Source organism: Daphnia pulicaria, chromosome 8 (genome assembly GCF_021234035.1).
Source record: "Daphnia pulicaria isolate SC F1-1A chromosome 8, SC_F0-13Bv2, whole genome shotgun sequence".
In the NCBI taxonomy this organism is placed as follows: domain Eukaryota; kingdom Metazoa; phylum Arthropoda; class Branchiopoda; order Diplostraca; family Daphniidae; genus Daphnia; species Daphnia pulicaria.
Window position 1 is genome coordinate 13,736,199 of NC_060920.1, and position 14,926 is coordinate 13,751,124.

Sequence of the window (14,926 nt, forward strand, 5' to 3'; positions counted from 1 at the left end):
CCATCTCCCCGTGTAAACCCTGCTAATTAGATTTATGTCTCTTATATACACAGAAATAATCCTGTTAACTGTTCAGTACTCTGTCAACGTCGCGACTGCAAGGATAGCTGTTAGCATGGCATCGAGTAAGTTTCATTTAATATTTTGCGTAAAATTCAATCTAATGGAGCCCAACATTTACCAGTGGACGAAGGAAACAAGGATGCGATTTATGGGTCTTTCAAATACAGCGACGGCAGCGAATACATCGGCGAGTGGGATTCGAACGGACAGAGGCACGGTGTAGGACAACTTACTACTCCGGACGGCTCAGTATATTCCGGGCAATTCAAATTAGGATTGTGCTCTGGTTTAGGCGTTCTAGTTTTCTCTGACGGAGCAAGGTATGTCGCTTTCTAAACAAACTCGAATGCAAATCTTAATTCGTCGGGGTATGTCGTAGGTACGAGGGTACTTTTTCTGAAGGCTGGTTCCACGGACCGGGGGCATTTTGGAGATCTGACGGTATGAGATATGAAGGTGAATTCCGTGGTGGAAGAATTTGGGGACAGGGTAAGTAAAATAATAATAGTTTTAAAACTATTGAAAATACATTTGAATTTTAAAAGGATTGGTGACGTTTTCGGACGAGAGCAATGGTTTCCCACGCCACGAAGGCTACTTTCAAGATTGTAGATTTATGCGTCGAGCCAAGAGTGGTGACGCAATTCAACGGGCCCAGAAAGTCGCCTTAATGGCTCGTGCTCTATGCGACCAGCACTAATGTTTCTCCCAAATCATTCCCCATCTGAAGATCTTAGTGATGCAAATCAATTACTAAAACAGAACCAACCTATTTCATTCCAATTATATTACTTGATCTATCGAGTGATGGCTGTCGTTGAATTTGCTAGCAGTAGATGTTGGAGAGCTGTTGATTGTTTCATCCGGGCTTGCAGTAATATATGACTTGCTACACCGATTCGTACGTCCATCAAAGTCAGTTCCCCTTTTATTCGTATCAAGACTTTCTTCAAGTTAACCAGCGGAGCTGGATTCAAATAGTAAAAATGTTGTGAAAATGGAATTAAAGGAATAAATAATGTAATTGAAATCAAAGGCGACTTACTTCCGTCCGTCATGTTGAGACTACGTTCATCGAGCTCGTTCTTGATGTGTTGAATTTCGTCGTTCACTTGGTTCAGTTTTTGGTTCCGCTCCTCTATCCCGACTGTCAATTTAGCAAATGAACTTTTTCAATCCAAGTGTCTTTTATTTTACAAATTGAATATTGATTTACCGCTGAATTTGCTGTATTTTTCTTCTACTTGTTTCAGCTGTTCCTGGGTCTTGCTGTATTGATTGAGCAAGCCATTCAGCTGAGAATTTAAATATTTCTCTCTTGTTTCCACACGTTCCATGTTCTTTTCGATATCTGTACTGATCTTTTGCAGCATCATTCGAGACGAGCTCATCGTGTTTGAAACACTGGCGCTGTATTTATACAGCAAATCTAACCGTGACCGCCAGTCCCGGGGGTCTTTCCAATATCAAAGAACATTTTTTTAGTAATCCGTCATATGTAAATGTAGATATTTTATATTCACACACATACCAGGCTTCATGGCAAGCTTAAGTCTAGGAATGACTCGTTCCACTTCGATTTTCCATGCTTCGGCATCTCCGTCCGATTCCAAAACTTCTGCTCTCATTTGACTCACGTGAGGCGTGATAGATTGAATGTTTATGTTGAAGAAATTCTTATCGTACTCGTCGTCGTCACTGCCATATTGAGCAGCCATTTCCTCTTCTACCTGGTCCAAATCAAGTTCATCTCCGCTTCCGTTTTCCTCCTCGACAACTTCCTCTTCGTTCTGCTCCTGTGGCCTAGAAGATGTTGGTGTTAGATTGCATTGTATAGATATTGTGACGTGTGTTTCTTACTGATCCCATAAAAAGTTGTTGACTTTCAAGGCATAATCCGCCAATCGGTCCAGAATGAACACTACGTGCTCGCCGTAGCCTTGCTTGAGCCGATTTGGTGGAAATTCGATGGCAACACCCTAACGATGATAGAGCATGCATTCATTTCATTACATAACCCTTTTATTTTGCTAAGTAAAATTTTGTTGACTTACCAGACGGCGAACGTTATCTAGGATGTTCGATATTGTCGCATTCGGATCGTCAGATTCCTGCGGAGTGTCAAACTTTTTCTTGCCTTTTCTAATCAGCCATGCAGCTGTGATGACGAACATGTAAAATTGCTCCCCTGGGTTGGTAGCGATAGCAAAGTAATGCCTAGATAGAAATTGATTAGTAAATTTTAATTCTAATATTCTTGAAAAGGTCTCGATCACATACCTTGAAAGTGGTTTAATGTTAAACTCCTTGGCGAACTCGGTCTCGTACTGGAGGAGCTTCATCTTGTCGATCAAATCCTCCATTAGAATATACACCGTGAAAGTGGCACCTGGGCCCAATTGACTAGGCGAGTCATTTTCAGCTGTTGAATCATTCCGATTGCCATTTAAACCGGAATCTGATTTACGCGATGACTTTTCCATTTGCCCTTTTTCGTGCGAGTTGGGTGCCTAAAGACTTCCTGTACACGAGTGTTAGCCTCGTCTCGCCCGGTTTGTTTGGCTTCCACCGGTATGGTTTCCTAGGCAACATCCAGCGCGCTTGGAATTCCATCAAATTCATACTTAAAATTTAGTATGCCAAATTCATCCTGACGAAAGCCAGCCCTTTTCGATCAATCTTAAGGGATTTGTATTCATCGTTTGCTTCATGAAAATGGATCAGTAACTAAAAACTGCATACACTGCATATGGGATCACGCTGAAGACGAAATCAGTCATTTCCATTCAAACATCGCAGAAACACGAGACAATAGATATGCACATGAGGAAATATTAATTAAAGGACAAAAAAGTTATAGTGGTGAAAATGCCGTCCAAGGCAGCAAATCACATCACATCGGTATAGTTGTTAGTTGCTTTTGTTAAGGAAAAAAAAATGCCAACATACTCTCAAGCGTTATCAGATGAGGTTTACAACTGGACAACAGGATGAGTGGAGCCGTAGTTGAATGTTACCAATGGAATGCGATTTGCTGCGTTGTCCTAGCAGGCAACGGCTTCAGGACTGAAAATTTGTTTAATTAAGGAAAATTCTGAAAATACTGTTAACTTGAGAAAATAGAAAAATGTTACCTCGCGGGGAAAAGAAGGACTGAGTTCGTTTCCACCCAATAAGTTACGGCGAAAGAAAGCAAAAGGACCACCACGCCAAAAACGAATATGGACACCGCCTGGAGTGAGGAGGCCTTTAGAAATATTCGGACAGAAAAGGTTTCCCATCTCGATTCTGTCCATGAAGAGTATTCTCCCGACGCCCAGTCGTAATCTGTCATGGCAAGTTTGAATGTTACTTTTCTGATAAAACTGTGGTTAAATTAAAATTGCTTGTGTGCGTACTCTCGATTTCAAAGGCTGGACTGACGGCATGTGACGTTTTAACAGTGCTGCGGTAACAAGTTCCACTAGCATTGTTCGATTCTGATTCGCCTAACCAGTAATAGTGGTAAATCTGTGCGAAAATCAATTACACCCATTAAAATTGAGGTTCATATTTAGATTAAAAAAGATTCGAATTTACTTCGTTGTGGTCACTATTAATGCACCCTGTCTTGTTAATATCAAGTGTCTCTCCGCTTATCATCGCCAAAAGGTGTCGGGTACGCAATGAAAGAGCCTTGTAGGCCCCATCTCCATGAGACACTCCCACATATGTCGGCAAAACGCCCTCTGCGGCCAAATTGCTCCTGCCATTCAGGAGCCAGTTGAAGAGGCTGCAATTGGCATTCACAAGATAGCACTCAAGGGTACTTTCCACCTGCAAGGAAACCAATTGATGAAACCAATATTTTCTAAGAAATCAATTAGCGTAACGTACCAGAGTTTCGTTAACTTGAAAGTTCGACGGCATTTGTTTTCCTGTGGCCAGCTCGTAGATGGACGCTGATACAGTACGGGCAACCTCAGCCAAGTGTTTCGACAGCTTGTAAGAACTTATTGTCTGGAATGTATCCCATTCATTGTTATAAAATTGGTTTGTAAATGCGCTCTTGTGGTTGGAGATGAAGACTCCAGGGATGCTCAAATCTTTTTTGAGAATACTCTGCAGTGAGGCTGGTGGCAGTGGGATTGACGCATCAACAGACTCGGTTGTAAGGTTACCCCGGTTCTTTAGAAGAATGTTGATTAAATCTTTCACCTATGAACACGTAAAACCAATAATTAATGACTATTCCTTTGTCAATTTGCACAAAGTATAATTACTTTGCTGTCGACTTCGGTATCATTTCTTGATTTAGGATCCGTGTGTAGGTAAACCTTGGTGCCTGCTTGAGGAGCTAGAGAACCGAGCTCAATCCAGTATTTGACATGTTCTAGGCCAATAAGGGGACTTTGCGAAGGATTTTCTTCTTTCAACGGTTTCGGAAACTTTCCTGCAACAACCGAAAGATCAATACCGTTATCGAAAAACCCTTAGAAAAAATTGAGGCTACCTAAACTCATGTCGTAGGCCATGCGGCCAGATCCAATGTAGTCGAAAGCTTCACCATTAAAAAATACTAGAAAGACGTTTTGAATATCCCCATCGCGGATATTAGATTTGAATTGATAAATCATATCTGTTATGGCTACAAGCGTCGCCATCCCTGTAATGGCCGAATCGGCTCCAACTGAGAGGCCGTCGAATATTGAAGCACTGTCCATTCGAGTAGAAACGAAGATGATCGAGCGGTTGGCAACGGGCCCATCGCTTTTGTTAGCGGCCAAAACAGGGACGAATATGTTGACATTTCCCAAAGGATCACAGTATTCGGCTTGACAAAAAAAAAAATTATTAAATTCCTTCCACTAAAATGTGTCTTGGCGAAATGAGTGGACTTACAAGGCTGTGGATTAAACATCATGTTGAGACGTCCACGCCGAAGACACGTAGGTGTATCAACAGCGGCCCACATGAAAGCTTTCAGTTCAATAGCACACAAAGGGTAGCTGGGGGGCGTACCTTCAATCGGTCGGTTGAACTTGTGATAGCACTATAGCAAAAATAGATAAGGTTACTTTCAAATATGTTTACAATATTGGTCATTTAAAACTATACATCATCAAGAAGGACTGATTGATTTAGCTTTGTTTCATTGATGAAATAGATGGGAAATTTGAAATTTTCAAATAAAAGTCCATCTCCAGCAGGGTTCCATGGGTTAGAATCACAGTAGGAAGAAAATGCATCTTCTTTATACAGCCCTAGAAAAGAAACAAAAAAAAAATACAATGATTTACTTGTGATGAAAAATTATCTGTCAAAATTTACAAACCAGTAATCTTGTTGGGACATGTAAGGTCATTTGAATAAGGTGGTTTAGGAGCTGGATTGCGTAAAGTAGTGTCAGTTTGGTTCAAAACCACTACTCCAGCAATTTTGCCAGAATTTTTCAAAGTCATCAAGTGTTCCCTGATAAATTGGAAAATTATGTGTTAAGAAATACTAGTAGGAACAAAATTTAAATTCAAACCTCCTAAATAAGTCTGGAGGTAACAAAACCACATATGGAGCATCAGGGCCAGTTTCGAGAAGCCAGTCAAAGTCAGCTTTCTTTTCCAAATAGTGAACAACCCCTACATTTCCGGACTGAGATGCTGTCGTAACAAATGAGAAATAGCATTTTGAGTTTGATGCAAAATGATTTAAATTTCGCCTTCATCTGTCAAACACAAATTACTTACATGAACAACCAATTTGATGAGTTCCATTCAGCCTTCGAAAACAGCTAAAACCCTCGTCAATTCGTTGATAAATTTTTTCGGTGATTCTATCACCATTTAAACCATTTGCTAAGAAAATTACACTAAATGACAGCCACAAAAATATTTTGACATTTAAAATGTTAGCCATCTTTCAATGAATGTTCGTCGGCTAGTTCGTTCGTAAGCGGCCGGCTGCGAAAGCGAAGGAATAAAAGAAAGTAGAGCAACCAACGCAAGTTGAAAATTAGTCTTTGTTTGATCAAAATATTTCTTAGCTTCAAACGTTATTGAAACCCCGAAAAATGTGTGGACGAACTGCTTGGTAAAATAATACGTATTTTTATTTACCTACCACTTTTATTATTCTTTTCCCTTTTATACCCTTATGTTAAAGAACCATCCTTTATACCATAACAATTTATTGCACTTTTACCGAAGTCCAAGCGTGGTCCACGTGTTATTAACATGTTTATTGTTCATTTTTAGTACATTAGCACCTGATGTGCTATGCAAGGCATGCTCCTACAAGAAAAATAAGTCAGATGAATATACTCAAGTAGAGTGGAGAAGTAGTAGCGATGGAAAGGAATATAATCAAGCATTCAACTTTGTCCCAACATTCTATGGACCTGTAATGATTTCGAAGAGACATTTGGATGCCAATGCACCTGTAGAGGATAGAGTTATACAACCAATGATGTGGGGAATTATACCACGGTGGCACAAGGTAAATGTAGATGGTTTTTGTTTTGTTCAAGCTGTTATCTGAATTTTTATTTTTCAAAGGGGTCTCCAACCAAGCACAAAATGACAACAAACAACTGCCGTATTGAAGGGCTTACTGAGAGTCGTCTTTACAAAGATCCATTGTTTAAGGGACAACGCTGTGCAGTGCTCTGTGAAGGATTCTATGAATGGAAGCAACCAGAGAATAAAGGAGGCAGTAAACAACCATACATCATATATTTTCCTCAACCAGAAGGTGTAAGTACTTGTATAATTCTATATGCAGCTACCACCATGGGGTATTTGATAAAAATAATTGAAATATTTGTTCTGTTAATATCAGATATCGATTTTTGAACCGGAAACATGGAAGGATCGCCTTGGTGAGCTCTGGTCTAAAGAAAATGGCTGGAAAGGGCCAAAACCGCTAACGTTTGCTGGTCTGTTTGACGTTTGGAAGTCTCCTGAAGACGGTAGCATCATTTACAGTTACAGTGTGATAACTATGGATTCTTGTCCGGCGTTCTCGTGGATACACGAGAGAATGCCGGCGATATTGGAAACAGAAGACGACGTTAATAGTTGGTTGGACTACACGCATGTCCCTGCTCAAGAGGCTATCTCCAAGTTAAAGGCATCGACAATATTAACGTGTCATCCTGTGTCCGCAGATGTCAACTATGCAAGAAATGAGGGAAGTCATCTGACGAAAGCGATCGATTTGAATAAGCCTAAACCTCTCTCGGCTAGCGGGAAGTTTATGGCCAACTGGTTGGGAAAAGCTAGTCCCGCTAAAATAGACAAGAGTAGCTGTGTTAGTCCTCCAAAAGAGGGCGTTAAGCGTCAGTTATCAATAAAAGATTCCGTTCAAGGTACGTCTGCCAAAAAAATCAAAGAGGATGAGCCATCTGTCTAAACGGAAATTGACGAGAAAAATCCTCTTTTCCTTTAAAGAAAAAGAAAAACCTTTTTTTTCACGCTCATTTATTGTTCCAAATGTCTTAACTATTTTTGTTAACCCGGATTGTTTGTAATACAGATATATTGATAGGAAAGTCTTTGCAGTTGTTCGGAAGTATCTATCGAGGCAATCAGGCAAGTGATGCCTGTTATCCACCGAGGGCATCGAAACAACTGATAAATGTTTATGTAATGCTATCTCGTGAGATGCTCGTATTTAATCGCCGTGGGCTACAAGGGTGCTAGAAAGGACGTCAGTTTGTCAGAGCTTTATGGAACGTAGACGTTTGAAGATCTCGTGTGTTTGAATCGTCGATTTTACCATGAAAATAGCAGTACTCGGAGCCACAGGTGGGACAGGCACTCAAATTGTGAAGCAAGCACTTGCAGCCAAGCATGACGTGATTGCAATTGTGCGTAACCCTGACAAACTCAAAGAAATCCAAAGCAGTCGTCTGACGGTAATGCCATTTATCATTTAAATTGCATAGTTATTTTCATCTCGAGTCTTATCAATTGTCATTTACACAGATTGTCAATGGAGACATTTTCTCTGAAGTTAGTTTGACTTCCCATTTCAAGGACGTGAATGCCATCATTTCCTGTTTAGGCTTTGAGCGCAGCTCGGTAGTAACTGGCTATACGGAATCCATCAAACCAATCGTCGCAGCAGCCAGAGCAGCTAACGTCCCTCGACTAATTGTGATGACGGCCTACTACACTGAAAGTATCGGCAAATAATGAAATGCTTTTCTTTTTTTTTAAATATAAAATGTGTCTTAATTACATTTTTTATTCAAAAGTTTCTTCTATTGAAAGCCAAGGGTTCCCTCTCAGGCTTGTTCTCGGGTGGCTATTGATACCGTTGCTTCGACCCAAATTAATTAATATGAGAGAAATGGAGAAATATCTCGAGACTGAATGCAGCGACATCAATTACACCGTGGTACGGCCTCCTGGACTAACGAACGGAAAAGCATCAGGTAACGCTTATATATCTACAGTTGCAAACATTCAGAGGCCCTTCTAAAAGTTTTCCCTTTTGTTGAAAGGCCAAGAAATCAAGTCTGAAAACGATTCTTATTTCATGAAAAACAGCCCTTCGAGAATGCCTCGCGCTGATGTAGCCAAGTTCATGATCGACTGCCTTTCAAAGTCGGAATCATTCAAAAAATGCGTCGCTGTTGGACTTTAATAACTAGCAGTCTGCTGTGACCTCTTCTCCCCCAATCAATAACGTGAAACTTTTTTTGTTTTTAGTGAAAGAATAAAGAGAGAGAGAGATAGAAAATACCAATTTAACGCGATTGAACTTCATCTTGAACTTGTATCCGTCGGAAAAGAAACCAATTTCAGTAAAAGGTAACGCTATAGCTAGCTCTCTTCCGTGGCGCCCAAGTTCAAAAAGGACACGCTTCGTTTCTTAAAAGTCATTCAGCTCGCTAGTCTTTAAGTGGATACCAAAGTATCCTAGCTCTTTTGCCATAGAGGGAAAAAAGAGTAGCAAGTTGCCGGGAAACTTTTTCCTTGGCTGGAATTGAATTTCTTTCTTTCTTTCCCCATCTATCCGCCTTTCCATATGCTCCCCCCTGTTAGTTTGCCTTATCCATAAAGTTTTTCTTTCTTTTTTTTTTGCTTTGACGATGAAATGTCTCATATGTACGGTAGTAGACATGTATACAGGCTGCAGTAACTCTAGTCTGGATGTCACATCAACTTTATGAGTTTACGGTCACGTCCTGCTAAAGTTGACCTGTGCACGTACGTTATCCTGATTACTCATTGGAGCGAGAATATTGTGTGCTCGGCGAGGCGAGACATCAAAGACGAGATGAGAAAAGAATAGAGTAGACGTAACATATCTTCAAGTAGCTCATAATCAGGAAGACAACCTCTTTTCCCTTGTAAACAATTGCCATGGGGGAAATGTCGCGGCTTCCTGATACATTTTCATAAGAAACACACGCATATCTACTTGAATGAACTGTATACATCCTGCATGCATTTATTATTGTTCGTCTTAATGAGATGCTCGGTGCTGTTGCGTAATTAACGTGCCTCGGGACCTCAACTATCTCTCTCCATGGGCAAATAACTTGAATAATAAACATGACTGCTGCCATGGGCTTATCTGTCAGTAAACTTCACCATCAGCTGCTGCGCCACAAGCACCCCGGTGCCAAATCAAGTTCCCCTTGTGCCAAGGCCTACATAGTATAGTCTGAGCGAGACAAGGCGGCCTATATCGATCGATCCGTCCAAAGAGCCTCAACCAACCCCCACCACCCAGCCAACTGTATTATCGCACAAGGGAAAAGGCGGAACTGCTATACACACACATATATAGTCTTGGATCAAATAGATGATATATATACAGGGGAAGAAGAAGACTTTGATAATGAGACGTGCTGCTGCTGCCGTTCCTTTATTTATTGGGGACCGGCATCAGCACATCTCGTATTGATTTCCTGTTGCAAAGAGAGCAGCAGCCGTCGTCGAAAAGTTCCCAAATCTTATCCTACAACTGTCTCTCTATTATCGGATGTACTGTATGCATTGTGGATGCATTATAAAGCCCTACGCCGCAAAAGAGATTTATTGGCCCACACATTGAAAGTCGAAACGGGAGGCGGAAGAGAGACGGAGATGAGGCGAGCTCACGGTCACCGCACATCCACATTTATCATTTGTTATGGGACGAGACTCTGAACTGCCTCGCTGATTCGCATCGCTTCAAAATGAGAATCTATTCACTATAGTATATCAAACTCTTACGTTGGCATTTATGGCCACCGGATTTCAGACTGTTAAGCCAGCTATCCGTTGATAAATCAGATGTTGCAACCCTCCCAACGAGAACAGCATTTATTTTTACGACTGTGTCGTCGTCGTGGAATATATTGGCCAAAGTGAAAGTTTTTAAGGTGTTTACTTTTTTCATATGGCGATGCGCTCAGTTCCGCTCGGCGTCCGACTTGTAACACACAGAGAGGGTCGATTTCATCAGCGCTCACTTTTACACGTCGGCGTTAATTGCGTTGCATCAAACGAAAAACACAGTGGGCGGCAACTCGTTATATTTTGCCTTGCCATTAGATGTTATTACAAGCAGATTGCAAGAGACGCGAAGTTCCATTAGAGTTGACAAGCGTTCGTATTTCAACTCGGGGCGGTATGGATTACTTGACTTTCTTATTCTTTTCCACCCACTCTCGACTTTCATCTCATTACCGTAAAAAATGCCAAGAACGGCTGTGAGGAGAAGGAAAAAGGTTGTTGACTGCGCTCTTATTTTTTTATGGAACGGAGAAGAAAAACGTCGGAAGGAATATGAGAGAAAGAGACTGTAATAAGAAAAGGCGCGCTAACACTCTCATCTCAAGTGCGTCTATTTATTCCGCCCATCATTAAACCTTATTGGATACATCCAACGCAAAGCATACACACACACGGCGCCACAATCTTGTAAAAAGTTTTCAGGATCGATACGACGTTTTCTTTTTTTTTATATAATTCCCATCACGTCTGGAGCGCCCCATCACATTGATGGAGACACAATTTTATGTAAACTCTGGATAATTTAATAATATTCTTTTTTTTAAATTTGTATCGAATAAAATGTCGATGTTGCGAAAAGCCGAAAAAACCCCGCATTTTATCTCGCTCTGTTGCGAAGAAACAATCTGACAACGTCGCATCATAATTTATTCTCGAGTTACAATTTTTGTATTTGGCAACATCTTGGTTGAAAGACTCGACTGAAAACATGGCGTCGTTATCAAGGTATAATAATTATTTTTTTTGATTTCCTTGTATTTAAACTGTGTTTTAATCATGGTCATGTTATGTTATACAGTTATCTCCCGGCGCCAACGCAGTTGACGTGGGATCGAGATGTCGAGGAGCAAAAGGAACGTGCTAATCGCCAAACGGCCATCGTGGCCGCCACAAAGGCAATCCCACCATACGGAAATCGCGATTCATGGATGCCTCGAAATGTTTCCGATTTCGGAGATGGAGGTGCTTTTCCCGAAATTCACATGGCCCAATATCCAATGGACATGGGTCGCAAAGACCAGGCTGGACAAAAGTCGAATGCCTTGGCCATCCAACTTGATGCAGAGGGAAAGATCAAATATGATGCTATTGCCAGGCAAGGCCATGGGAAGGACAAGCACGTCTACTCTAAATTCACCGATCTCCTGCCTGCTGAAATTACCAATGAGGATGATCCCTCATTGCACAAGCCCACAGATGATGAAATTGCAGATATCACAGAGAAAACGAGACAAGCCCTGGAAAGAATCACCAATGCCAAAGTAGAAGCAGCTCTTCCAGTTCGTGCCGCAGAGAGAACTGGCCCTGCTCAATTCATTCGCTACACACCAGCACAGCAGGGTGATGAATTCAATTCTGGTGCCAAACAACGCATTATCCGCATGGTTGAAGTACAAAAAGATCCCATGGAACCCCCAAGGTAAATTTTAAAAAAAGTGCCATTTTATTTCATTCTCATATTGACTCATTATTTTTTACTAGGTTCAAAATTAACCAAAAAATCCCCCGTGGTCCACCTTCTCCTCCTGCCCCCGTGTTGCATTCTCCCACACGTAAAGTAACTGTCAAGGAACAGCAGGAATGGAAGATTCCGCCTTGCATTTCAAATTGGAAGAACGCTAAAGGTTACACTATTCCTCTTGACAAACGTTTGGCAGCCGATGGTCGAGGACTTCAACAGGTGCCGTCCCTAACGACCTAAAAAGTTTATTTCCCCATTATCTAAATGTTGTTGTTTGTCGCAGGTTCACATTAACGAGAAATTCGCGAAATTGGCCGAATCATTGTACATAGCCGATCGAAAGGCCAGAGAGTCGGTTGAACTTCGCGCCCAACTTCAAAAGAAACAAGCCCAAAAAGAAAAGGAAAAGAAGGAAGATACTTTGCGACAGCTGGCGCAGCAAGTCCGCGAAGAGAGAGCAGGTCTGCGACCCGGTGCAGGGGCTGCTGCTGCTCGTGAAGACGACGATGATGCAGCGGAGCGTGACAACTTGAGACAAGAACGGCATCGTGAGCGTCAACGTGAGCGCAACATTGCACGCGCTGCTCCCGGCGATAAAAAGTATTAAACATTTGATCTCCTTTCAACTTTTTCCAGTCAATTAATTAACAATTTCCATTGATGCGTAGATCCAAACTCGATCGCCAACGCGAGCGTGACATTAGTGAGCAGATTGCATTGGGGATGCCTGCTCGAGCCTCTGCTAGTGGCGAGACCATGTACGATCAGCGTTTACTGAACCAAACTCGTGGAATGGACAGTGGATTCGCCGATGATGAGGCCTACAATGTCTACGACAAACCTTGGCGTGAACAAGGAACTCTGTCCAGTAATCTCTATCGTCCGACCAAGAACCTCGATCAAGATTTGTACGGCGACGATTTGGATAAACTTGTCAAGACCAGCAAGTAAGTTGACCTACTTTCAAGGTGCATTGGTTTATGAAGTTGAAACTCATTTTGTTTTTCATTTGTTTACAGGTTTGTACCTGATAAGGAATTTAGCGGAACTGATCGTTCTGGTCCTTCCGGCTCCCGCAGTGGTCCAGTTCAGTTTGAGAAGGAAGAGGATCCTTTCGGCCTCGACAAGTTTTTGACGGACGTCCGCAAGGCCAGTAGCAAACGACCCACTGACGCGGAACGCTCAGACAAGGACAAGGATAAGAGACGGCGTCGAGACTAAATTTTGTTTTTCTTTCCGTTGACGATTTCGCAATTTGTTTCATTTTACCTCACACAAAAAAAAATCTTTTTAAAAAAACCACAAAAACAATGATTCCTTTTCTCCAAGACCAGAATACATTTCAAATGAAATGTCTGTGACTAGTTTTATTTATTCATTGATTACGAGACAAAACACTTGATTCAATACTGTAAAGTGACGAGACATTTTGCAAGAATGTACATAATGGTAAATCGAAAATGCAGCAGAAGACTTGAATATCACCAGACAAATGTAAGTAATAATCATCATGAAAAGAGTCCAGTGGAAAGTCCACGATAAAAACACCTAGCCTCCAGAAGCCTGTGTAGCTGCTCTATGCTGATTAGTCGGACATGAGCTTCTTCACTCAGCTGCTGTCTCTCCTGCAGCAGCCCAACCAGCGTGTCAGAGGTATTGTAGATTTGCAGTAGCAGCCAGTCTTGCAACTTTTTGAGATCATCAATCGCAAGGTTTTCACAAACTGGGAAGAGCAACAATATTAAAAATTTGCAGGTAGAAAAGAAAGAACATGTAAAACTTACGAGAGTAGGTCTGTTTAACTGTGCGGGGTTTGAGCTCAAGTTCAGTTGGCAAAGTGCTGGAAGTTTCTTCATCGTTTGTGGGAGTTTGCAACGGATTAATCGCACAGAAAATGGCAGTTTTGGATGGTGGTGAACCGTTCAAAAGAGGTAACCGACAGTCATCCTGGCCAGTATCCATGGCGAAGAATGGAGTGGTCTGTCAAATCTCCGACACAACAACCATTACTACTATTACTGGTTGTTGGGCAGCAAACAAGGGAACCTGTGCTGTTTGTCCTATCACTCCTATCACCTTGACAGATCAAATTATTCCGAGAGATGGCGGTGGCGTCACGGCAACTGCTACAAATCTACCCAGTAGTAAATCAAGGGCTTTCGAAAGATTAGATTGGAAAACGCTAAAAAAATGAAGGTAGGCTACAACTATTATTTGCTCTCCTTTCACTCTTCTTATTGTGCCAGTAGTATTACCTTTGGCTGCACAATAAGGACGTATGAAGGGCCACTTTTTTCATTGACTAGTCAACCATTCAAGTGTGGAGGATCTATCTATCTATATCAATCTATAAAAGAGATAAACTTGTATTATAAGTAGTAGAGCCCCCGACAACAAAAGGAGCCCCCGTGGAGAGGTAGCTAGAAATCGTATGACCCCCGAGTGACAGATGTTCAAAGAAGACCGAAAAGAGATTATAATATTCCGTCCGCTCTCAATCTCCCAACAAAAACTTGTGTAATGATGGTTTTTTGCTGCTGAATCGACCCAAAATAAGCGACCGGGGGTGTAGTTCATATAATACAGAAAAGCGCCAAGTGGATTTCGGTGGTACATGCTGTGTGATTATCGAGTCCCGAAAGTCCCGTAATGATATAGGGATGTCCCCTTTCTCTTTTTTCTCTTTTTTGACGTTGTTCTCTTATTCGGTTGCTGCTGAGCTGCTGGGTGTGTGTGTATATCCGGACGCCCCTGCTGCTGGTCTCCCGGAGTCTCTTCTTTCACTTCCCATTTTCACTCCCGACGGGAATCATCCACGGCCGTATAGTCTCTGCTGCTGTTGACGATGCCCTGGGTTTTTATATACTCTCCCGTTTCCCCCAGCAGCTCTGCCTCCTCCTCCTCCTATTCCGCC

General features: G+C 41.8%; 6 protein-coding genes across 6 annotated transcripts; 4 read left to right on the forward strand and 2 right to left on the reverse strand.

The window, feature by feature from the left end:
* The first annotated feature begins 34 nt into the window (after positions 1 to 34).
* On the forward strand, positions 35 to 961 carry LOC124310783 (MORN repeat-containing protein 4 homolog). Its single transcript, XM_046774757.1, has 4 exons — positions 35 to 125; positions 185 to 383; positions 443 to 552; positions 609 to 961. The coding sequence occupies exons 1-4, from the start codon at positions 35 to 37 to the stop codon at positions 761 to 763; spliced, it is 555 nt and encodes a 184-aa protein (XP_046630713.1). The 3' UTR covers positions 764 to 961.
* Positions 634 to 6,022, reverse strand: LOC124310784 (nicastrin-like). The gene is given in 19 exon segments (XM_046774758.1): positions 634 to 795; positions 856 to 1,030; positions 1,109 to 1,210; positions 1,280 to 1,519; positions 1,595 to 1,866; positions 1,924 to 2,042; positions 2,118 to 2,280; positions 2,344 to 2,521; positions 3,175 to 3,390; positions 3,462 to 3,573; positions 3,643 to 3,879; positions 3,940 to 4,260; positions 4,326 to 4,495; positions 4,556 to 4,876; positions 4,945 to 5,095; positions 5,161 to 5,306; positions 5,378 to 5,514; positions 5,576 to 5,699; positions 5,787 to 6,022. Coding segments are annotated over 18 exon segments (3,348 nt in total). The 5' UTR covers positions 5,956 to 6,022; the 3' UTR covers positions 634 to 795; positions 856 to 860.
* On the forward strand, positions 6,009 to 7,739 carry LOC124310778 (abasic site processing protein HMCES-like). Its single transcript, XM_046774751.1, has 5 exons — positions 6,009 to 6,129; positions 6,294 to 6,534; positions 6,594 to 6,791; positions 6,877 to 7,405; positions 7,573 to 7,739. The coding sequence occupies exons 1-5, from the start codon at positions 6,110 to 6,112 to the stop codon at positions 7,737 to 7,739; spliced, it is 1,155 nt and encodes a 384-aa protein (XP_046630707.1). The 5' UTR covers positions 6,009 to 6,109.
* On the forward strand, positions 7,668 to 8,786 carry LOC124310781 (uncharacterized protein At2g34460, chloroplastic-like). The gene is made up of 4 exons (XM_046774755.1): positions 7,668 to 7,954; positions 8,025 to 8,220; positions 8,297 to 8,476; positions 8,546 to 8,786. Exons 1-4 carry the CDS (start codon positions 7,817 to 7,819, stop codon positions 8,686 to 8,688), a joined length of 657 nt encoding a protein of 218 aa, XP_046630711.1. The 5' UTR covers positions 7,668 to 7,816; the 3' UTR covers positions 8,689 to 8,786.
* Positions 8,787 to 11,151: 2,365 nt separating this feature from the next.
* LOC124352490 (puff-specific protein Bx42-like) lies at positions 11,152 to 13,368 on the forward strand. Its single transcript, XM_046802016.1, has 6 exons — positions 11,152 to 11,276; positions 11,350 to 11,970; positions 12,033 to 12,231; positions 12,296 to 12,612; positions 12,681 to 12,959; positions 13,032 to 13,368. The coding sequence occupies exons 1-6, from the start codon at positions 11,260 to 11,262 to the stop codon at positions 13,231 to 13,233; spliced, it is 1,635 nt and encodes a 544-aa protein (XP_046657972.1). The 5' UTR covers positions 11,152 to 11,259; the 3' UTR covers positions 13,234 to 13,368.
* A 32-nt stretch (positions 13,369 to 13,400) lies between these two features.
* LOC124352491 lies at positions 13,401 to 14,088 on the reverse strand. The gene is made up of 2 exons (XM_046802017.1): positions 13,797 to 14,088; positions 13,401 to 13,735 (listed from the first exon to the last, which is right to left on the reverse strand). The coding sequence occupies exons 1-2, from the start codon at positions 13,972 to 13,974 to the stop codon at positions 13,521 to 13,523; spliced, it is 393 nt and encodes a 130-aa protein (XP_046657973.1). The 5' UTR covers positions 13,975 to 14,088; the 3' UTR covers positions 13,401 to 13,520.
* Positions 14,089 to 14,926: the final 838 nt, after the last annotated feature.